A 25,330-nucleotide genomic window follows, 5' to 3' on the forward strand; every position below is an offset into this window, starting at 1 on the left:
ATAACTTTTTCTTTTAACAACACTCATTAAACGTTTGGGAACTGAGGAAACTAATTGTTGAAGCTTTAAAAGTGGAATTCTTTCCCATTTTTGTTTTATGTAGCGCTTCAGTCGTTTAACAGTCCTGGGTCTCCGCTGACGTATTTTACGCTTCACACATTTTCGATGGGAGACAGGTCTAGACTGCAGGCGGGCCAGGAAAGTACCCGCACTCTCTTTTTACGAAGCCATGCTGTTGTAACACTTGTCTTGCTGAAATAAGCAGGGGCGTCCATGATAACGTTGCTTGGATGACAACATATGTTGCTCCAAAACCTGTATGGACCTTTCAGCATTAATAATGCCTTTAAAGATGTTTAAGTTACCCATGCCTTGGGCAATAATACACCCCCATACCATCACAGATGCTGGCTTTTGAACTTTACGCTTATAACAATCCGAATGGTTATTTTCCTCTTTGTTCTGGAGAACACCACGTCCTCTGTTTCCAAATATAATTTGAAATGTGGACTCGTCAGACCACAGAACACTTTTCCACTTTGCATCAGTCCATCTTAGGTGAGCTAGGGCCCAGCCAAGCCAGCGGCGTTTCAGGATATTGTTGATAAATGGGTTTGGCTTTGCATAGTACAGTTTTAACTTGCACTTACAGATGTAGCGACCAACTGTAGTTACTGACAGTGGTTTTAATTAGTGTTCCTGAGCCCATGTGATGATATCCTTTACACACTGATGTCGGTTTTTGATGCAGTACCGCCTGAGGGTTCAAAAGTCCGTAATATCATCGCATATGTGCAGTGATTTCTCCAGATTCTCTGAACTTTTTGATGATTTTACAGACCGTAGATGGTAAAATCCCTAAATTCCGTGCAATAGCTCGTTGAGAAATGTTGTTCTAAAACTGTTTGACAATTTGCTTACAATTTGGTGACCCTCGCCCCATCCTTGTTTGTGAATTACTTAGCATTTCATGGAAGCGTTTATACCCAATCATGGCACCCACCTGTTCCCAATTAGCCTGCACACCTGTGGGATGTTCTAAATAAGTAAGTGTTTGATGGAGTATGCCACAACTTTATCAGTATTTATTGTCACATTTCCCAACTTCTTGGTCACATGTTGCTGGCATCAAATTCTAAAGTTAATTATTATTTGCAAAAAAAAATGTTTGTCTCTTTGAACATCAAATATGTTGTCTTTGTAGAATATTCAACTGAATATGCGTTTAAAATGATTTGGAAATCATTGTATTCCGTTTATAATTACATCTAACACAATTTCCCAACTCATATGGAAACGGGGTTTGTATATAAGGCAACGCGAACGATCACAGAACAGCAAATAAGCTGAGATCTGCCAACATTTATTTATACAACCGGTTATCATTCATAATACAGAGGAAATCTTGTAGGAGAAAAAATAATAAAATGCAGACACAGACACTTTACATAAAAGTGCTGGAGAGCAGTGTAACCGTGACATTTAAAATGACCTCAATTCATAGAAGATTTTACTCATTAAGCTGCACAACTCTCCCCTTTCTATACCTTCATAACTCAGTGGTAACAGTATTACATCAGCTTGGTTTCTTATTTCCTTAGTAACCTATTTATCTAGGTTGGGCAAATGTTACATGACATATGTAGGACCAATTGTATGCATGGAGTAAAAAGCCAGACCAAATAAATATAACATGAGGGAAAAATGTTACTTTCCATTTAGAGGGAAGAAAAGTAGAGCATCTGAATCCTAGCATGATAACCCTGTAGGCACACACACAACTCATAAATCATACTGTAGTGAAATGAAATGCACTATTATTAGATACGGAGTCAAAGCAGGGTAATCATCGTGTACGGTTATGTATCAGTGTTCAATTAGACATGAGTGACATTTTGGGAGGTCCACTGGCGCTATGACTTCAGTCAAGAAGAAACAAATCCTCACACATTCCTCATCTCCTCCCCTGACAATCGTCCTTCCTCCATCAGTGCTGGAGTAACTTCATCCTGTTGAGAGCCGAACCGGCCTTGAACCAATCGATCTGTGTTTCGTTGAAGCTGTGGTTGAGTTCCAAGACGTCTTCGCTGCCGTCGCTGTGCTTCACGACAGCCGTCAAGGGCTGAGGGCAGAGATGTCTCATTACTTTAAAAATACTCATAAAATGAAACCGTCATGTCAACATAAGGGGTTATCAAAATAATGGAAAATAGCCATTGCAAGCACATTTACTTGTGACTTTGGTCAGAAGCAAAAGGGCTGATAAATAAGGACTTCAGCATCCACAACACTTTGTTGACATTCTTTTACTCTATTTGGAACTATTCATTCTTATCATATTATCTTATCTAAAAGAGCTTTTGCAGTATTTTTGTTGTATGTGAGGTTGTCCCAACGTTTACCTCAGGTTGCGATCACATTTTTTGGCCTCAGCCCTGATTAGATTTCAAGTCCCGATCTGACACAATGACATTCTAGAAATCAAAATGTTTAATAGCAAAAAAAAAACAAAGTAAAAATAATACAATTTTATAAACGTTACCTTATTGAATGTAGAATTTGCGAGTATTGTTGTAAATCGTTCGGGTGGCATCCTGACCAGATGCCCGAACCACCTCATCTGGCTCCTCTCGATGTGGAGGAGCAGCGGCTTTACTTTGAGTTTCTCCCGGATGACAGAGCTTCTCACCCTATCTCTAAGGGAGAGCCCCGCCACACGGCGGAGGAAACTCATTTCAGCCGCTTGTACCCGTGATCTTATCCTTTCGGTCATGACCCAAAGCTCATGACCATAGGTGAGGGTGGGAACGTAGATCGACTGGTAAATTGAGAGCTTTGCCTTCCGGCTCAGCTCCTTCTTTACCACAACGGATCGGTACAACGTCCGCATTACTGAGGACGCCGCACCGATCCGCCTGTCGATCTCACGATCCACTCTTCCCCCACTCGTGAACAAGACTCCTAAGTACTTGAACTCCTCCACTTGGGGCAGGGTCTCCTCCCCAACCCGGAGATGGTACTCCAGCCTCTTTCGGGCAAGAACCATGGACTCGGACTTGGAGGTGCTGATTCTCATTCCGGTCGCTTCACACTCGGCTGCGAACCGATCCAGTGAGAGCTGAAGATCACGACCAGATGAAGCAAAAAGCAGAGACCTAATCCCGCGGCCACCAAACCGGAACCCCTCAACGCCTTGACTGCGCCTAGAAATTCTGTCCATAAAAGTTATGAACAGAATCGGTGACAAAGGGCAGCCTTGGCGGAGTCCAACCCTCACTGGAAATGTGTCCGACTTACTTCCGGCAATGCGGACCAAGCTCTGACACTGATCATACAGGGAGCGGACTGCCACAATAAGACACTCCGGTACCCCATACTCTCTGAGCATTCCCCACAGGACTTCCCGAGGGACACGGTCGAATGCCTTCTCCCAGTCCACAAAGCACATGTAGACTGGTTGGGCAAACTCCCATGCACCCTCAAGGACCCTGCAGAGAGTATAGAGCTGGTCCACAGTTCCACGACCAGGACGAAAACCACACTGTTCCTCCTGAATCCGAGGTTCGACTATCCGGCGTAGCCTCTTCTCCAGTACACCAGAATAAACCTTACCGGGAAGGCTGAGGAGTGTGATCCCACGATAGTTGGAACACACCCTCCAGTCCCCCTTCTTAAAACAAAATGCTGCATCAAAAGGGGCTATCCCAAATAAATTTGATTTAATCCATTATTTTGTATTTACATCCACAGCATTTATAGCAACACACTTATTTCAACAGAAATGCAACCCCACTTAAAAACAGTAAAAGGTTTGAAATTTTGCTTAGGAAAATGAGGAAAAAGTAGCCCAATGTGTTGGTGTTTGAGTAGTTTTGTCAATTCTAATATGATTTTTTTAAGACAAATATCCTTTGGTAAATTTAACTTACACTTGCAAAACCGTAAAAATGGCTTGGAAAAAAATTTAAAGGAGGTACATTGGTGTTAAGAGTGAGGCCCGTGGTTTGTTTTTGTTTTTTTGTTTACCCACAGCACATTGTAGAAATGTGGACACTATTAACATAACTAAATGTTGCAAATGTGCCGCCTGTATCCGTTGGTTTTTCAGTATGGGCACACCTGATTTTAGGGCTAGCAAAGAGTGAAAATGTTTGGGGAAAAAGCATATTTTGCCATTCTCACCTTTCCTGGAGTGAATGTTTGGAGTCCTTTAATGGAGATCTTGTCATCGGGGCAGATCTTATCATAGTCTGATGGTTTGCTGAAGGTCAGTGGCAGCACACCTTGCTTCTTAAGATTTGTTTCTAAAAAAGAACAGAAAAGGCCAGACAATGTCAGCCAAGATATAAATAACCTCACATGGCAGATGTATTCTGTGCGTGAATCTACCGTGGATTCTGGCAAAGCTCTTCACAATGATGGCTCTCCCTCCAAGATGTCTTGGCTCGAGCGCAGCGTGCTCTCTGCTGGAGCCCTCGCCGTAGTTGTCGTCTCCAACCACAACCCATGACACATTTTGGGCCTGTACACAGCACAGTTAAGTACGCTTTTTTGTTCTTAAAGGAGATCTGCCCTTTCCTGGGAATTTTGCCAATCGTTCATAATCATTATGAAAGACATGACGATGGATGGTTTTTTTTTGCATTCTAAATCTCAAATAAACGCAATCAAAAGTCTGCTTACAATAAAGCCAGTGGGAGCCGCGCAAATCCGCTTATAAAGCCCTTAAAAAACATCCTAACACCTTTTTTGAAGTTTTAAATACATGAAATAAGTATTTTGCAGTAAGTGGCACATGTATTATAACATTTAATTTTTACGTATTTTGATCATTTTAAGCATACGCAATGCATTCATTTCAAAAAGTAATCACGTTTGCTATTTTTTTCCTCCATCTGTAATTATTACTCACTGCAGTTTTTATAAGAACCAACAAACATAATAAAAAATAAAATGTCTCATAATCCTGACGAAGCAAAGGGGTGGGGAGCGGGGGCCTTCAAACATCTTTTTGTGTTGTTCGCCATTTTCGGGTCCTAAATGGCTGTCAGAGCGTATTAATTTGTCAGAATAGTTACTCAGACATCTTCTGTCCAGGTGAGATACATGATTTTTGATATAAAACTCACAGGGAGCAAGAAAGCAGCAGACCATTCAATGATGTAAAACATAGGCACGCATGCTTGTGATCACGGCGCCACTATAAATAGTTTGTCTGCGTTAGCGCTTATAATAACAATATCACTAATACTTGGTTAATAATCAAGTCACAACGTGTAAATTAATGATTGTCGGCGGTTTATTTATTGTATTTTATGGGCAAAATAGTGGAGCTCCCATTTGGTTCACTGTAAGTGGACTTTTATTTACGTTTATTTAATATTTAGAATGCGTACAAAAAAATAAATTTGTGTCATGTCTTTTATAATGATTGTAAACGATAAACAAATTCCCCAAAAAGTGCAGTTCCCCTTTAAGTTATTCTCTTCTTCGGTGCTCACCTTGTAGTGACGAGCCACATCGGGCACTCCACCATATTCTCCGGTCAGGTAGTTTTTCACCTTGTTGATGGCTTCGTTTTCGCTGTTGACGGCACCGATCAGCATGTTGTTAGAGATGTTGTCCAAGTGGCCGCGGAATTTGAGCCAAGGGCCAGCAGCGCTGATGTGATCTGTGGTGCACTTGCCCTTCACCTGCAAACGCAGAAGAAGTTTGAATAACTTTTTCAGAACAAAATAAAAGTGCATGTATGAAGTGCTGACCTTGATGAGAACTCTCAAGTCTTCCAGGTCTTTGCCACTCCACTGGTCAAAGGGCTCCAGCAGCTGGAGGCGGTTGCTCTGGGGGTTGACATCCACCGAGACACTAGTGCCGTCAGCAGGCGGGTGCTGGTAAGTATCCTGGCCTGGGTCAAAGTCTTTGGCAGGGAGCTCGTCTCCATTGGGTGCATCCAGCTTGAATTTCTCACCGTTGGCAGCAGTAAGGTAGTCAGTCTCAGGGTTGAAGTTTAGCGTTCCTGCGATAGCCAAGGCAGTGACAATCTACAGAAGACATAAGGTTATGAAGCATCGTAATAGTATTTCCAAAATCGAACACTGTAAAGAAAATAACTTTGAGAACTAAGAATGCAGTTCTTTGAAAAAAATGGCCTGAGATAGGTTTTTGTAAAGGTGACAGTTTTCCCCCTGCCACAGGTAATTTCTATTTCCATTCCATCCTGTAAGATGGTCAGAGGTAGACCAGCGGCCCAGAGCACAGTGAGTTTGACATTATAGGCTCGACAAGAGCTGGTAATTAAATTAGCTTTGACTGGGTTTACCTCAGGAGATGTAACAAAGGCGTGTGTTGCGGGGTTTGCATCATTCCTGGCCGTGAAGTTTCTGTTGTAAGAGGTGACGATCGTGTTCTTCTCGCCTTTTTTCACATCACGTCTGAAGGCAAAAACAACAGTACAGCAACTCAGATACTACAGTGGATTCAAGCGTTTCCATTTCTTCAAAATTACAGATTTCTGATATAAAAAAATACATATGTATTTAGTTCCTCTTAAAATAAGCTGTTTTCCTTCAAATTAATTTGCCCTAAGTTTGTAATTATTGATAAATATGTGAAAAGCATCAAGGAATGTATTCTCCAGTTTGCGCCTAGGTGTTTTTAATGCATTTCAAGTTATGCATGTTTCTCGTATTTGTATTAACCTCTTCAGGACACGCCCACTCCGTATAAGTTAGGCAAAAGTACTTGAGTCGTGAAAGAAAGCAGGCATATTACTAATAAGGTGGACTTTACCATGTCGCCTTTTTTGTAGTTATGTGAAAAGCATGGAGTTTTGACTGATACTGAATGTCATTGAAATAAATTAAAAAGATGACATTTCAATTTAAAATGGCCATTCAATCAAGGCAGTGCTTGTCATGTGTTTGTGTGTCATCATGGAGATGTGTGTATGCCCGCAACAACAGCTTCTTTTTACTGGCTAGATGTGAATAACAATCCATAGATTTACCTGTTACCATAACCATCCTGATGTCATTTGTGATGTTAAGAGTTTGGTTTAGTACAAATATTTGTGACACAGTGACACCTCATAGTACGCTGTAAAAAAAAATCCCTTAATTTACCCATTTTCCCAGGGAAATTCTCATATTTTGAAATGCAAATGTTGACATGTATGGTTGCGTAGCCGCAGAACTGGGTACCACTTCTAGCTGCTTTGGAGGGAGATGGAGGCTGCGAAACGGGAGATGGAAGCACGGTTGAAGGCCTGGGCCATTAACAAAGTTTGCTTGAATATATGTTGACCTACAAAATCATTGCAGATAAATTATATTATTGCCATTATTTTTATGAGACCAAATTAACCATTGATGTAACAATACATAATAATAATGCATGTATATCCTTTGAAATGCAATAATCTTGTATTTCTTGCGTATTTTAACATTGAAATTGGAATGAAAACGTTAAATAAAACAAACAAAAACAATAAAATATACTTTGTCTATTAGCAAAATTATTCATCCATCCATCCATCATCTTCCGCTTATCCGAGGTCGGGTCGCGGGGGCAGCAGCCTAAGCAGGGAAGCCCAGACTTCCCTATCTCCAGCCACTTCGTCTAGCTCTTCCCGGGGGAGCCCGAGGCGTTCCCAGGCCAGCCGGGAGACATAGTCTTTCCAACGTGTCCTGGGTCTTCCCCGTGGCCTCCTACCAGCTGGACGTGCCCTAAACACATCCCTAGGGAGGCGTTCGGGTGGCATCCTGACCAGATGCCCGAACCACCTCATCTGGCTCCTCTCGATGTGGAGGAGCAGCGGCTTTACGTTGAGCTCCTCCCGGATGGCAGAGCTTCTCACCCTATCTCTAAGGGAGAGCCCCGCCACCCGGCGGAGGAAACTCATTTCGGCCGCTTGTACCCGTGATCTTATCCTTTCGGTCATGACCCAAAGCTCATGACCATAGGTGAGGATGGGAACGTAGATCGACCGGTAAATTGAGAGCTTTGCCTTCCGGCTCAGCTCCTTCTTCACCACAACGGATCGATACAACGTCCGCATTACTGAAGACGCCGCACCGATCCGCCTGTCGATCTCACGATCCACTCTTCCCCCACTCGTGAACAAGACTCCTAGGTACTTGAACTCCTCCACTTGGGGCAGGGTCTCCTCCCCAACCCGGAGATGGCACTCCACTCTTTTCCGGGCGAGAACCATGGACTCGGACTTGGAGGTGCTGATTCTCATTCCGGTCGCTTCACACTCGGCTGCGAACCGATCCAGTGAGAGCTGAAGATCCCGGCCAGATGAAGCCATCAGGACTACATCATCTGCAAAAAGCAGAGACCTAATCCCGTGGCCACCAAACCGGAACCCCTCAACGCCTTGACTGCGCCTAGAAATTCTGTCCATAAAAGTTATGAACAGAATCGGTGACAAAGGACAGCCTTGGCGGAGTCCAACCTTCACTGGAAACGTGTCCGACTTACTGCCAGCAATGCGGACCAAGCTCTGACACTGATCATACAGGGAGCGGACTGCCACAATAAGACATTCCGATACCCCATACTCTCTGAGCACTCCCCACAGGACTTCCCGAGGGACACGGTCGAATGCCTTCTCCAAGTCCACAAAGCACATGTAGACTGGTTGGGCAAACTCCCATGCACCCTCAAGAACCCTGCCGAGAGTATAGAGCTGGTCCACAGTTCCACGACCAGGACGAAAACCACACTGTTCCTCCTGAATCCGAGGTTCGACTATCCGGCGAAGCCTCCTCTCCAGTACACCTGAATAAACCTTACCGGGAAGGCTGAGGAGTGTGATCCCACGATAGTTGGAACACACCCTCCGGTCCCCCTTCTTAAAGAGAGGGACCACCACCCCGGTCTGCCAATCCAGAGGTACCGCCCCCGATGTCCACGCAATGCTGCAGAGTCTTGTCAACCAAGACAGCCCCACAGCATCCAGAGCCTTAAGGAACTCCGGGCGGATCTCATCCACCCCCGGGGCCTTGCCGCCGAGGAGCTTTTTAACTACCTCAGCGACCTCAGCCCCAGAAATAGGAGAGTCCACTACAGATTCCCCAGGCACCGCTTCCTCAAAGAAAGACGTGTTGGTGGGATTGAGGAGGTCTTCGAAGTATTCCCTCCACCGATCCACAACATCCGCAGTCGAAGTCAGCAGAACACCATCCGCACCATACACGGTGTTGATAGTGCACTGCTTCCCCTTCCTGAGGCGCCGTATGGTGGTCCAGAATCGCTTCGAAGCCGTCCGGAAGTCGTTTTCCATGGCTTCCCCGAACTCTTCCCATGTCCGAGTTTTTGCCTCCGCGACCGCTAAAGCTGCACACCGCTTGGCCCGTCGGTACCCGTCCACTGCCTCCGGAGTCCTATGAGCCAAAAGAACCCGATAGGACTCCTTCTTCAGCTTGACGGCATCCCTCACTGCTGGTGTCCACCAACGGGTTCTGGGATTACCGCCACGACAGGCACCAACAACCTTGCGGCCACAGCTCCAATCAGCCGCCTCGACAATAGAGGTTCGGAACATGGACCACTCGGACTCAATGTCCCGCACCTCCCTCGTGACATGTTCAAAGTTCTCCCGGAGGTGTGAATTGAAACTCTCTCTGACAGGAGACTCTGCCAGACGTTCCCAGCAGACCCTCACAATGCGCTTGGGCCTGCGAGGTCTGTCCGGCATCCTCCCCCACCATCGCAGCCAACTCACCGCCAGGTGGTGATCGGTAGAAAGCTCCGCCCCTCTCTTCACCCGAGTGTCCAAAACATAAGGCCGCAAATCCGATGACACAACTACAAAGTCGATCATGGAACTGCGGCCTAGGGTGTCCTGGTGCCAAGTGCACATATGGACACCCTTATGTTTGAACATGGTGTTTGTTATCGACAAACTGTGACGAGCACAAAAGTCCAATAACAAAACACCACTCGGGTTTAGATCCGGGCGACCATTCTTCCCAATCACGCCTCTCCAGGTTTCCCTGTCGTTGCCAACATGAGCGTTGAAGTCTCCCAGTAGGACAAGGGAATCACCCGGAGGAGCACTTTCCAGTACTCCCTCGAGTGTACCCAAAAAGGGTGGGTATTCTGAACTGCTGTTTGGTGCGTAAGCACAAACAACAGTCAGGACCCGTCCCCCCACCCGAAGGCGAAGGGAAGCTACCCTCTCGTCCACTGGGTTGAACTCAAACATACAGGCTTTGAGCCGGGGGGCAACCAGAATTGCCACCCCAGCCCGTCGCCTCTCACTGCCGGCAACGCCAGAGTGGAAGAGGGTCCAGTCCCTCTCGAGAGAACTGGTTCCAGAGCCCTTGCTGTGCGTCGAGGTGAGTCCGACTATATCCAGCCGGAACTTCTCTACCTCGCGCACTGGCTCAGGCTCCTTCCCCCCCAGTGAGGTGACGTTCCACGTCCCAAGAGCTAGCTTCTGTAGCCGGGGATCGGACCGCCAAGTGCCCTGCCTTCGGCTGCCGCCCAGCTCACAATGCACCCGACCTCTATGGCCCCTTGAATAAAAATTACAACCAAAATCAATACAATATCTTAAGAAGGGCACTCAAATATACGCCATAACAAATAAAATAGCGAAATAACGTATTGACAAAGTTAAAGTACCAATGATTGTCACACACACACTAGGTGTGGTGAAATTTGTCCTCTGCATTTGACCCATCCCCTTGATCACCCCCTGGGAAGTGAGGGAGCAGTGGGCAGCAGCGGTGCCGCGCCCGGGAATCATTAATGGTGATTTAACCCCCAATTCCAACCCTTGATGCTGAGTGCCAAGCAGGGAGGCAATGGGTCCCATTTTTTTATAGTCTTTGGTATGACTCGGCCGGGGTTTGAACTCTCAACCTAACGATCTCAGGGCGGACACTCTAAACACTATTCCACTGAGTAGGTGAACACAGTTGCACTTCAATATTCCACGTGCAGGCAGAAGTAGAGTTGTACATTACTGAACTAACAATGAAGTTTGGACTTGTTTAAACAAAAGTGCAGTATAACAATATAACATTACAGTATAAACAGATGTGTTGACAGCTCATATGCAAAACACAATTAAGTTTGGCATTATCTGATTGAGGAACACCAAAATGACAGGACAACACTTATAAAAAAATGCTAGTTTTATAACAGTATTAAATGGCCGCATTGCTTTGGCAATGTTTTTAACCAAACTCTATGTAAGGGAACACCATTTTGCATTGTTGTGTTTACACTGACCTGGCTTGTTCACCAAACACAAAGTCAGTGCGAAGTGAGTGCGGACTGTCGCGAGGTTGTGTTTCAAGTGGGCGTGCAGGTCGTTTGTAAATGCGCACATTTGGCAAAGTGTCGTCTCTGTGTTAATAGGCTCATCTTGTTCCAAAAGTATAAACTGAAATATTCCCACATTGGTGTGGTGGCATTTGGTTTTGTGATCATTTTGTCCATATTAGCGTCTACATGCTAACTGGTGGCACTGTGTGGTGCTAGCGGGCCCGCGTTGCTGCAACAAGAGTAAAATACACTTAATGAAGACAAGGTAATTCAATCCTTTCTTTTCATTTCGCTATGGTACAAATGCGCATAGCCGCTAAAAGCGATGAAAAGCGTGAATGCTCTTGAAGCATGTACATAGCAATTTATCGACACTGGATAACTTACCAACTTTAATTTATCGTTAATTAATTGACTTATCGAATATTGGCCCAGGCTTACACAGTTGTAGTGCTGGCCTGATTGTCATTCCATCTGCTACAAGCGATCATCTTTCATGATCATCACTGGTAGCAAGCCCCAATAAATTTTGCAATTCAAAATGTGTGTATTAAAAAAGTGAGGTATATTATTGAGCTTAAACCTGGAGTATATACCGATGCATTTAGCTTGTTAGCTTCATTACTTGTGAACAACGGTGATTAAAAAGGGGAGTCAGTAGAGAATATCAAGCTAACCCAAGAATTAAGAGAGAAAAGAGCAAGCCGGTGTAGCGTACAATGGTGCCTAGATGAAGTATCATAACCTAAGCTTCATTAGTGCCCAAATGAGACACTTCTATTGCCGTCCCAATTATTGGCATTTCTTTGCTGTATGCGAGTAGCCTCAGACCGTAAACACAAGGAATACCGGGGATCTATTGTACTTGCCAGAAAGGTTTTCTCCTACCTGTCCCACTGTCCGATGCAAGGTCCACATGCGTTGGCCAGAACTACACCCCCAACATCACTAAGTATTTTGGACTACAGAAAACAAAACATCAGATATACATAAAGATTCAAAGACTTTAGCAATTATATTCCATTCAAATTCACTCACGTAACCGTCTCTTTCAATAGTGGCACGAATCTGCTCCGAGCCAGGGGTGACAGTGAACTGAGCCTTGCACTTAAGGCCCTTGTCCAAAGCCTGCTTTGCAATAGAGGCGGCACGGCCCATGTCCTCATAACTGGAGTTGGTGCAGCTGCCAATCAGACCTAAAGAGGACACAAAAGTATGGATAATAATAATTCACACAAATTCATAGTTACACGTAGGTGAGTACAAGAGTGTTAAGTACAGGGTGTCAACAAAGTGTCTGTACGGCTTAAAAATGTATTACAAAAGCAAATGATGAGATATGTCGGGGGCCGGGGAGTTATTGATGGGGGGTGGCATCGGCGGCAGCGATGACCAAGAAGAACGCGGAGTTGGAATATAATTACACTTTATGTACATATTTTTATACATATTTATATAATATTTACATATTTATATAATATGTAACTACAAGCTCCATTCACAGACAGAGTCCCATTGCTTTTATGACCGGTCGAGCGAGTCAAAAGCTGAAAAGAAAATGAATTAAAAAAAATAAATAAAAATTACTTTTTTTTTTGTGGCGGCCGTAATTCTTTCGTGGCGGGCCACCACAAATAAATGAATGTGTGGGAAACCCTGCTGGTGCAATATTTGTAGATATTGTATCGGGTCATGTAGTCGTGTCTTTGTTGTTGTCTCATTTTCTTTTCTCCACAATTCCTCCCAGTCTTCTTTCTATCCCTTCTGACGCGGTTGTGTCAAACACAAAATACGTCCAAACATTTATAAAAGTGAAACAAATATTGCAACAGGAGAGGTACCTCATACTTCTCCTTGTAAAGTAAATATTCACAGCAAATAAGGCCTCTCAATCAACAATGTTATTTGCCTGTATGACTGGACAAGTTAAAAAAAAGTTAGTAAATAGTTTGGACGGACAATGACGTAAATAAAAAGAGCAGTGAGCTGGCATTATTCAGCTTTTACTTTACTAAAAATAAAACAATAAATCAAACTGTTCAAAAATTACTGTTGCACATGTGTATTATTTAACTTTCCTAAAAAACATTGTAAATTCTGACATAGTATATCATATTTACGGTTTTGTCAAGAATTGTATTTGAAAATTGCCTGTCAGCATAGTTTTTTTTTACAGTAAATTAAAAAAAATAATAAAACTGTTCACTTAAAAAGCTAAGCAATTTTATGGTTTTGCGTTTTGTGTACTTACAGTAGCGAAAATGAAACAACCTTTGGCCTTGTTAACGAGGTTTGTATCGAGTAAGGGTGTATGGCAAACTATTGCGATGTATCCCTAATATCCTGAGATTTCAAATGTAAAAAGACTTTATGGACATCATGTGTATGCAGCATATTCATGACTTTTCACTTCGTACCAACTTTAACCTCCAATGGCCAGCCGTTCTTCTCAGCCACAGAACCTACTTCAGAAACCGGGTGAGCCAGGTCGGGGGTGAATGGACCGTTGATGTGAGGCTTCAGCTGGAAAAACATTTTTTTTTTTTTCAATTTGCACTGTGTGACCTAATGAGACCTTAATGAGATCTAAACACATACAAAAGTTATGCCTTCACAGACATAACATGACAAGCCAATAAAACAAATGTAGCTTTAATGATCCAATGTATTTATTCCCATGTCCTTCACATTGACCTGAATACAAAATCTTAGAAACTACTGACCTCATCCAGATTGATTTCAATGACCTGGTCGTACTTGCAACCTTCATCTGGCACCAGCAAGTCAGAGTACTCGTTAGCCATTGCAGCGATTTCTGAGGAATAATAAGACTTCATATTTAAAAGTGTGCCTTTGAAAAAAAACAGGAACAATTAACAAATAATTAATTAATTTAGGTTTTGTTTACTGAATATTAGATTGCACTCTGTACAGTAGTACCTCAACTTACGAGCTTAATTTGTTCTGTGATGGAGTTCTGAACTCAAAACACTTGTATCGCAAATCACAGTCTCTCATTGAAATTAATTGAAATCAATTAAATCTATGCTTGTCCCTCCCAAAACAGCAGTTTTGACATGCTTTTTAAAAAGAAACACATTTTAGATAATAAATATTGTATGAAAAACAATACAATAGACTGTACTATGAACAAATACAGTACTTGTTTGAAGTAATGTAATAATGTACAGCATTAAAATATACAGTATCTTCTGCCAGTTGCTTCTGTGTCAAAAAACCATTAGCACATTTTCCATATTTTCATTGATTTTAACATTTCTGACTAGCGTTACTCATTGTGCTTTAGTACGGTGCAGACTGCAGAATAGCAGCGATATGCTCTAATAACTTCACCAAATTGGCGACACACTTATGATTTATTGTTTTAATTCAATGAATATCATCCTTCTCTTCTTAGTAATGTACTTACCACACTTGGAAAAACGGAACTTACGGGGTTCACTGTGACATTTGCTATGCCCAATAACTCAAATTTTTCTTTGCAACTTAAAGAATAACAAATGGCCAAGACAACACTCTTATGTTGGGGTACCAATGTACTTACAAGGTGATGACAAAAAAGCAAAAAAAAAAAAACATACCTCCACGCCCGGTCTTCTCCAGGTAGGTCCTCATGCGGTGGTTGTAGGGGAACAATGAAGTTGTAGCGCCAATCTCTGCTCCCATATTGCAAATGGTGGCCATTCCTTCATACAAAACGCACAAAAATCACTGGATATGTACAACGCAAAAAAAGTCCTTACAAAAGGTATCCGAGTTCACAAACGGAACTTTGTAATGATGTTCTAAAAGTAATATGCATTTATGGCCACCAAATGTGAAAAAAAATATCCCTCAAGTGTTTCCGTCAACCGATTAGGACGTCTCAGGTTTTTCTGACATCATGAACAAAAAAAACTCCTTCCCCATACAACATGATACTACTCTGAGCCATCCAGCGAAGGGTTTAATTCCACCATGTCACTGAGGATCGCTTTGTTTTGATAAAAAACAACAGGCTTTGTAGGACATCCAAAAATAAAGCATGGACCTCGGCTTACTATTTTACAGGTTTCTTTTCTCCAGCTAATATGCTTATGTAGCCTCTAATGCTAGCACTTTGCTCACAAAGGCAACATTTATGTCTTAATGTCTGACTCTTCAACGTTATGTTGTTGTATGTGATACAGTGCATATATCAAGTTCAAAAATTTCGTCTTTGCTTACTAAAAGCACTTTTTTTTAACTGCATAAAAGGCAAAACACTATTCTAACACATCTGAGACTTTCTTAAAATTGTTGTTTAAGAAGGTATAATATGGGACCTTTAAGATATTAAGACACACCAGTACAGGAAATGGAGTCCACCCCCGGTCCGTGGTACTCAATGATCGCTCCGGTGCCGCCCTTCACAGTCAGAATGCCGGCCACCTTCAAGATGACATCTTTTGGTGATGTCCAGCCAGAAAGGGAACCTGTCAGCTTTACTCCTATCACCTATCACATGATGTAAATGAATAGGGAACAAATCAACATTGTGCCTCATTTACCGTAGATACTTCTTCTTAAAAAAATGCCTTTGGTTTTAAGTAAAAGCAATTTATAGGACTACAGAAGAAACAAGAGATTGACCGATTATCTGCTGTCCAATTATTTGTGCTGATATTTGGCATTTTGACATATATCGTTATCTGCCTTTTTCTTTATTACAAGACAACTACAATAGCAGATAAAATACATACACATATGATACAAGTATTTAGTATTCAAATAAAATAATTAAGTAGATAGTAATAAAAACTGCTCAAGCACCAGCCCTTTTGCCCTGCATGAAAAATGTCCCTTTTTGCCATAGCTATTTTTTTTTCCATTTAAGAATAAAAAGTACTGTCATTGTCAATAATTCTGCCCAAATTTGTTTTGATATATGACAGGGCTTTTAAGTTCTTGTGGGAATTCTTCCCAAGTGTGCTCAGCTTTATCTTCCTTCCTTCAATGCTGGTCCCCTACAGTACTTTCCCCTGCTTACCTACCAAAACTTCCCATTTTCAGGAAATCCAGTTTTTATCCTTCTTTCCTGGCATCTTTCCCAATAGCGTTTTGTTTGTTTTTGCTGCAGTAGCGACCGAGTCGCTCGGCAAGGCTCTGTAACACTTGGGAGTGTGGGCTCGTCAAAGGAGCGCCGTGGGTTTCATGTTCCGTGATTCAATCAAATAAATCAACTGAGCTGGATGAACACTAAGACAACAGCAAATATATTTATACCATAAATTAAACTTTGTGTAATTATCTTGACCAATAGTACACTTATGATATAAAAGTGAGGCAGAGCAGGCAGCAGCTTACACATTCTTATACTCTTTGTAACATCCAGGAAGAAATTATGTCTGCTTGCTTGAAAAATGTATTGGCTATAAGCTATGGTAAGAAAGCCCATATTTGTTTTTTATTTAAATACAATTTTAAAAGTTTCTCACAAAGAAACCTTAAAATGTATTAAATCCATAAACTGCTATAAAAAAAAAGTATAAAATTCAGTAGATGGAGAGTTATTGTAATGTAGGTAAATGCCATATTTTTACCAAATTTCCAAGAAAATTTCCCATATTTTCAAATGCCAATGTTGATGCTCCTCTTACCCGCAACATTAGACACGTGTAATAAGTGTTTGTTAAGTCCCCCTTATGTTGTTTGGTGCTAAATTATCCATGTAAATCGCATAAAACGTTACGTCGCTACTGATCTGACGTTTTATCACAAAAAATTAATATTGGCTCCAAATATCGGTTATCGGCCTCCTTGACTACTAAAAATCGGTATCAGTCCTGAAAAAACGTATCGCTCGATCTCTAAATAAAAACATACATTGCTGAATGAGCACAAAAAAATGGTCCTCTGCTGACCTTCGGACATTTGAGCTCCCAGGGGATGCCAGCCATGACATCTACAGCATCAGCACCTCCAACTCCGATGCAGATGGAACCAAGTCCGCCACCGTTTGGTGTGTGGGAGTCTGTGCCGATCAGCATCACACCAGGATAAGCGTAGTTCTCCAAGATGATCTGAACAAAAAAGATCATGTCAGCTAGCGAGTACTTGAATTCACTAAAATCTGTGTTAGACTTCTATACCTGATGGATGATACCGGAACCAGGTTTCCAGAAACCAACTCCATATTTTGCGCCAGCACTTGACAGGAAGTTGTAGACTTCTTCGTTGATTTCCTAAAATGAGGTGCCCTTAATGCTTTTCTACAAACACTCTCCAGCATTATCATGACGTCAACCTGTAACTCACTTTTGCTCGTGCCAGATCCTTAACTCCGCCAACCTGAGCCTCGATCAAGTGGTCGCAGTGGATGGTGGAAGGGACAGCCACTTTTGGCAGGCCACTGCTGATAAATTGGAGCATGGCCATCTGCGCTGTGGCATCCTGCATTGCCACGCGGTCGGGACGCAGGCGCAGGTAAGTGCGTCCACGATCAATTTCCTGGTTGTGGGGGTCATCGAGGTGACCGTAGACGATCTTCTCTGACAGAGTGAGTGGTCGGTTGAGCCTAAGCAGAACAGATGAACAAAAATAATATTTATAATGCTACAAAGGGGAACTTTCTTAGTTTTTATCAAAATGGGTAAGTGCTGTCTAATTGCAGGCTTATTGTGAAATGCTGTAGAAAACGGATAAGGAAAACAGTGATGTCAGTAAACAAGACTGTCAGCAACCTTTTTTGCACAATGTCAACATTCGAATTGAGTTGTTCATAGTTGACGAAGGAGGTGGGCTCGAAGCGACTCATGGACACTTGGGCCTTGGCTCTGTAAGCAGCTGCTACATGCAGACGCCGTGCGCCATGGCCCAGAGCAAGCTGGAAACAACAACAAAAGAAAAAACATTTATACTTGAAGCAATGTTGAAAATTACTATTATTATTATAGTAAAATGTTCCAAATATGGTTTCACTTAATTGTTCTACACCCCATTATATTTTCTAAGATTACAAACTTCCAATAATTACCAATGAACCTTCAAATAAATAAAAATTTAAATGCCAGTATTAAAGGCTTCCTTGCACATTTTGGGAATTGAAAACCTTTTGAAGCCAACAGTAAAGGTAAAATAACTGTATTCACTTTCGTACAAAGAGTTTTTGGTGCCACACTTAAACAGAAAAAAAAACATTGGAAAAAAAAATCCTAATTTATTATAAACTTATTTAAATACAAGTGTTATTCATCATTAAAATTATGTTGTATAAGTTATTGCTTTTGAATTGCTTTTAAAAATGTGATATGATTCCTCTAAATACAACTATTCTTGAACTAGAGGACTAATGTCAACATAAGCATTTCATATTTTCAATTAAGTTTGAATACAAAAAACCCACCAAATATAGATTTTCCAATACAATATCATCTGAAAAAACAAGGGTAAAACCGTAATACTAAAAAACAGTGTGTCTAAGAAGCCTGCCTCATCACTCAAATATAATAATAATACTAATCTATTATTTTTATTATTAATGTAAAATGCTCCAAAAAATAAATATGGTTTCACTTACAATTAATTGTTCTACATCCCAATGTATTTGCAAAGATTACAAACGTGCAGTAATTACCTATGAACCTTAAAAAAATAAAAAATTAAATGCCAGTATTAAAGGCTGCCTTGCACATGTGGGGAATTTTAAAACCTTTTGAAGGCAACAGTAAATGTTCAATAATTGTATTCACCTTCGTACGAAGAGTTATTAGTGCCACACTAAAACAGAAAAAAAAATATTGGAATAAATCCCATTTTATCATAACTATTTAAATTCAAGTGTTATTCGTTATTATAATAATACTATATAAGTTATTTCTTGTGAATTGCTTTTAAAAATGTAAGATTATTCTTGTAAATGAAACAATTTTTGAACTAGAGCACTGTTTTTCAACCACAATCTGGTGTGCCGTGGGAGATTATGTAATTTCAACTAATTGGGTTAAAAATATTTTTTGCGAAGCAAAATGTCAAGAGCTCGGCTGAGTAACCGTGTAATACTCTTCCATATCAGTAGGTAGCAGCAGGTAACTAATTGCTTTGTGGATGTTTGTCATGATCACAATATGTAGACGACAGCGGGGGGGCAGCGTACAGGTAAAAAGGTATCTATCACTTAAACCAAAAATAAACAAAAGGCGAGTGCCGCTAAAAAAAGCCATTGAAGCTTAGGAATGGCTATGCAAAATAAAACTAAAACTGAACTGGCTGCAATGTAAAGAAAAACAGAATGCTGGACAAGAGGAAAGACTTACAGCGTGTGCAGCAGACGGCGTCCACAAAGTACATCCCGTACATGACATGACAATCAACAAATCCTCAACAAAGAAGGATAGCATCTGCACAACTTAAATAGTCTTGATTGCGAAAACAAAGCGGGTGCGGGGAATAGCGTTCAAGGAGGACATGAAACTGCTACAGGAAAATACCAACAAAACAGGAAAAGTCACCAGAAATAGGAGCGCAAGACAGGAACTAACACACTACACAAAGTGAAACACCAAAACACTCAAAATAAGTCACGGCGTGATGTGACAGGTTGTGACAGTACACCTACTTTGAGACAAGAGCTATATTGATGCATTGTTGGTTATGGTTTTAATTCTTATCCAACAGTTGAGAGAACAACTTTTTACTGTCAATATCGGCTGCTGAGTTTCATTTTTTTATGTTTTCTGCCGCTTGTGTGCCTCTGGATTTTTTCAATTAAAAAAAATGTGCCTTGGCACAGAAAAGGTTGAAAAACACTGAACTAGAGGACTAACGTCAACATAAGCATTTAATTTTTTCATTTTAGTTTGAATGCAAAAAAACAAACAGATATAGCATTTCCAAAACAATATCACCATCTGAAAAAACAATAGTAATACTGTAATAGTAAAAAAAAAACACAAAAAACATGGTGTGTGTCTAAAAAGCCTGCCTCATCACTAGGGTTGGGTATCGTTTCAATTCAAACGATTCCGATTCTTTGTTTCGATTCCGATTCCTGACGATACTCGATTCCGATTCTTTCTTTTAAAAAAAAAAAAAAAGGCAGGGTCAAAAAAAAGTTTAGGATATTTTAAATGATAGCTGACCTACAGTCTTTCTGAATTAAATAGTCTGACATTTTCCATCAATTTTAATTCTATTAACTTTTTATGAACTTTACTATAAATTCCTCACAGGGCTGTTTTCAACTAGAATATAAATATCAAATCTATGAACTGAAATATAAATATTATAAATTATGAATACATTTTCACAGGGGTACACTTTCATCAAGAGAGCTTTATTTTTGAAAACCGCATGAAAACACATTTACACATAAGTGTATGATGCTGCAGGAAACCTCATGAAAACATTTACACACACAAGTGTATGATATTGCAGGTACTTAAACATGTTACCGTGCTCCCACTGATGGGCTAACCTGGTGCAGAAAAGCAAATAAATAATAAGAAACAATTTGCAAAATTCAGTCCAGATTAGCAGCAGGTACAGTATAAAATCAGAGACAGTTCTTGTTTAGGAAAATGACCATATCCGCCTTCTCAGGCAGGATGCGTGAGCATTCTGGACAGATAAGTGTCTCCTGTCGAAGACGGGACACGCATTTATTTGTACTCCATGAACTCGGAGGTGCTTCATCATGTTTGACGTGCACCCTCCTAAGCACGAAACAGTCCTGTCACACGTGTTACATTTCGCCGATATTTCATTTTTTTAGTAAAATAAAGCCACACTTTCGACCGTCGACGTTCGCTATCCATGCTTGACTAACTCGCTCGGCTACATAGGCTGGGCTATGCAAACACTTCCGGCGGTGGGCGCTTCTTCGTTGGTGTTCAGTGGCTTCTTCTTCCGGGTTGGCAGACTTATTATTTTTTTTCCGGTCGGCGGACTCAAAACTACGAATCGAAATTTAAAACTTTTGAACGATTCCGGGAGAATCGGAAAGTTAGTCCCAGTTCCAATCGATACTCGATACCCAACCCTACTCATCACTCAGATATAATAATCTGTTTATAAACAATACATGCCTCTATGTAATAATATTCGGTATATAATTACAGAGTACATACCGTATTTCCTTGAATTGCCGCAGGACATATAGTATGCGCCTGCCTTGAATTACTGCCGGGTCAAACTCGCTTCGCAAAATAATTAGCGCATGCTTAGTATTACCGCCTGGTCAAACTTGTGACGTCACGAGTGACACTTCCCCTGTCATCATTTTCAAAATGGAATAGGCTGATTTTGATACCGGTAATTTGAAATTGCATAAAGGGAAGAAGATTAAGAGCTATTCAGTAGGATTTAAGGTCCAAGCTTACATCACACTAAATGTTTTACTGCATGCCTTTGGTAAGTGCCTTAGTGAGAAGAGGTTTTAGAATAATTAGCGCATGCTTACTTTTACCGCATTCATTTGGTAAGCGCAGGAGTGAGAAGAGGTTTTAAATTAATTAGAGCCCTGACGGCAATTCAAGGAAATACGGTATATGTGATTACATCCATAAACACTCAATAATAAACCCACTAATTTAATCGAATGTAGTGTATGAAGTTCATTTTCATACATTTATTTGTAAATTGAGGCAGTTGTCAACAAAGAAAATAAATAAGTGAACTAACTTACATTTACTGGTCATATGTCAGTGGTTCTCAAATGGGGTTAGGCGTACCCCTGGGGGTACTTGAAGGTATGCCAAGGGGTACGTGAGATTTTTTTTTTTTAAATATTCTAAAAATAGCAACAATTCAAAAATCCTTTATAAATATATTTATTGAATAATACTTCAACAAAATATGAATGTAAGTTCATAAACTGTGAAAAGAAATGCAACAATGCAATATTCAGGGTTGACAGCTAGATTTTGTGTGGACATGTTCCATAAATATTGATGTTAAAGATTTCTTTTTTTGTGAAGAAATGTTTAGAATTAAGTTCATGAATCCAGATGGATCTCTATTACAATCCCCAAAGAGGGCACTTTAGGTTGATGATTACTTCTATGTGTAGAAATCTTTATTTATAATTGAATCACTTGTTTATTTCAAGTTTTTAGTTATTTTTATATCCTTTTTTTCAAAATAGTTCAAGAAAGACCACTACAAATGAACAATATTTTGCACTGTTATACAATTTAATAAATCAGAAACTGATGACATAGTGCTGTATTTTACTTCTTTATCTGTTTTTTTCAACCAAAAATCCAAGGGGGTACTTGAATTAAGAAAATGTTCACAGGGGGTACATCACTAAAAAAAAAGGTTGAGAACCACTGTGTTATGAGAGTAGCATATGTGTGTGTGTGGCCCTTAAATATGTGACAGCATTTGACGTCATTGAGTGTGTGGGCGAGCGAGGTGATGGCGAGCGAGGTGAGGGAGCGGTAGAGCGCAGGAGTGGCCAGTGTTTTGTTGGATTGGCTGTGTGCAAAACCTCAATAAAGCCACGATTTGCAACTAATCGCTGGACTCTTCATGTACCCTGGAGTCCGGAGCTGTGGAGACCCACTGCCGGGTAGAGTGAAGGGTTGTGCGCGCGAGGGAGGCACTATGGGAGCCGGAAGCAGGAAAGGTGTAACACATGTTTGACGTGTTGTCAGAAGCAGCTGCCCAACAATCTTGGCAAACCTCCGTCTTCCATTGTTGTATCGCGCAGCAAAAGTGTTCCCAAACAGGAGATCTTAACGAGGCAGGAGGGTCTTCCAGCTCTGGCTTTAACATGTTGTCCTAGCCTGCTAGCTGCTAGCATGTCTACTTGTTCAGTACACCTCCGAACCAATAACAATATAATAAATCAGAAACTGATGACATAGTGCTGTATTTTACTTCTTTTTCTCTTTTTTTCAACCAAAAATGCTTTGCTAAGATTAGGGGGTACTTAAGTTAAAAAAATGTTCACAGGGGGTGCATCACTGAAAAAAGCTTGAGATCCACAGGTATACCGTATTTCCTTGAATTATTGCCGGGTCAAACTCGCTCCCCAAATTTACTAGCGCATGCTTACTTTTACCGCCGGGTCAAACTCGTGACGCTTCCCCTGTCATCTTTTTCAAAATGGCGGGGGAGTTTGTTTTTTTTGCTTTTACTATGTGTAAAGTAGGGGTCTTGTTCCACAGCCATACAGATCACACTGATGGTTGTGATATAAAACAACTTGTCTTTACACTCTTACTAATATGCGCCACACACTCTGTGAACCCACACCAAACACATTTCTGGAGAACATTGGCTCTGTAACACATTATAAACGCAACATAAGAACTACCCAGAATTCCAATGCATCCATGACTCTTGGCTATATTATACACCCTGCTAGCACCAAACCACGTCCCCCACCCCTCTCTGTGCGCCGGTTGAGGTGGGCAGGGTTGGGGGCGCTTGTATGATATAGCCAAGAGTCATGGATGCATTGGAATTCTGGGTAATTCTTATGTTGCGTTTATAATGTGTTACAGAGCCAATGTTCTCCAGAAATGTGTTTGGTGTGGGTTTACAGAGTGTGGCACATATTAGTAAGAGTGTTAAAGTTGTTTATATCACAACCATCAGTGTTTAAAAGGTATTGCTGTTGGCCAAGCATGCATTGCAATCTCGTAGGAGAAGCAGAGATACGCACGTGTCCGACCGGCACGCAGATAGCATGGTGTAAAGGTGGGCGCGATGACATGTTGTAAAGAAGTGGTTCCCAACCACCGGGCCGCGGCCGCACAATAATTTGTTATTTTTTCATTTTATATCACACTCAATTTTTTACTGCATGCCATTGGTAAGCGCAGCGGTGAGAAGAGGTTTTTAAATTATTAGCGCCTGCTTACTTTTACCCCATGCCTTGAATAAGCGCAGGAGTGAGAAGAGGTTTTTAAATAATTAGCGCCCCGGCGGCTATTCAAGGAAATACGGTATGTTATATTTATTTTGCCAAAGCAGATGCAACAGTTCACATGGGGTTGGAGAATATGATTAACTTCATTATTCTACTGCAGGGATAGGGAACCTATGGCTCTAGAGCCAGATGTGGCTCTTTTGATGACTGCACCTGGCTCTCAGATAAATCTTAGCTGACATTGCTTAACACTGTAAGTAATGAATAATTACGCTGGTAATCACAGTGTCAAAAATAACGTTCAAAATACAAAACATTCTCATGCATTTTCATCCATCCATCTGGTTTCTACCGCACGTGTTCAAGAAGTCACATTAGTGGTAAGAAGTATTTTATTTATTTTTGGTTAGCCTCGGAATAACAATGTTATTAAAAAGAATAAGAGACTTATTATACTCAAAAATGTTGGTCTTTCTTAAAAATGCACGCATTTAGTTGTATCCAGTGTTAAAAAAATAAATCAATTATATCGCTCTCACGGAAATACTTTAAAAAATATTTGGCTTGTATGGCTCTCTCAGCCAAATAGGTTCCCGACATCTGTTCTACTGTGATTGATTGTGCATCAATAGGTTTAAATGAAAAAATGTGGTCGTGCGAATACATTGAATATTAAATCCAAACACAATATAGAAGGCAGTGTTTGCTCAACAGATGTTAAATTGTTTTTTGGTCAGTCTATGTTACTCTCTGGCATGTCTAACCTTGCGGTTAACCTTGTGATGTCGATTCGAAATCAACGCCCGACATAAAACACACTGAAGGGAATCAGCATGTGAGAATCATGCATCTATTAAAAAGGGACATTAGCGGTATTTGCAGAAAGTCAGTCGGATAGAAGTCGATGTCCTCTGCTTGAGCTCACGAGGACACTGTGACCCGGCCAGCCGCCTAGTCACGAGCTCACTGCTCGTAAACTCGCATTACTCTCCCCGGAACCTCCTGTTCCCTTACTTACTTCACAATAAAGGTCAATAACAGAATGTTTGAAATGACAGTCGCCTGTACTTTGTTGACAAGATGAAAACAAGCAAATGCGCCTCCTACCTGAAGCCGCGCGACAGTCAGACAGTAGGTTGCCATTTTGTTCACTGACAAAGATGTGGCGACTGCTTGTGACGTCATGAT

The 25,330-nt window shown here is 41.2% G+C and overlaps 1 protein-coding gene across 1 annotated transcript; it reads right to left on the reverse strand.

Annotated features, from left to right (window-relative positions):
• Positions 1-1,342: 1,342 nt before the first annotated feature.
• Positions 1,343-25,325, reverse strand: aco2 (aconitase 2, mitochondrial). The gene is made up of 17 exons (XM_061908964.1): positions 25,250-25,325; positions 18,006-18,148; positions 17,581-17,839; positions 17,415-17,507; positions 17,187-17,345; positions 15,630-15,780; positions 14,886-14,990; positions 14,007-14,098; positions 13,701-13,806; positions 12,322-12,479; positions 12,172-12,245; positions 6,320-6,431; positions 5,763-6,041; positions 5,502-5,693; positions 4,390-4,522; positions 4,183-4,304; positions 1,343-2,122 (listed from the first exon to the last, which is right to left on the reverse strand). Exons 1-17 carry the CDS (start codon positions 25,283-25,285, stop codon positions 1,988-1,990), a joined length of 2,349 nt encoding a protein of 782 aa, XP_061764948.1. The 5' UTR covers positions 25,286-25,325; the 3' UTR covers positions 1,343-1,987.
• Between the last annotated feature and the right edge of the window lie 5 nt (positions 25,326-25,330).

Source organism: Nerophis ophidion, linkage group LG08 (genome assembly GCF_033978795.1).
Source record: "Nerophis ophidion isolate RoL-2023_Sa linkage group LG08, RoL_Noph_v1.0, whole genome shotgun sequence".
NCBI classification, from domain to species: Eukaryota; Metazoa; Chordata; class Actinopteri; order Syngnathiformes; family Syngnathidae; genus Nerophis; species Nerophis ophidion.

Bases quoted from the DNA above. Each gene is read 5' to 3' on its own strand.
- aco2 (XM_061908964.1), bottom strand. From the start codon at position 25,285: ATGGCAACCTACTGTCTGACTGTCGCGCGGCTTCAG. The intron at 13,807-14,006 runs GTCAGTAGTTTC...ATGTTTTTCCAG, and splicing joins TTGAAATCAATCTGGATGAG to CTGAAGCCTCACATCAACGG. The intron at 4,523-5,501 runs GTGAGCACCGAA...TGCTGTGTACAG, and splicing joins ATGTGGCTCGTCACTACAAG to GCCCAAAATGTGTCATGGGT.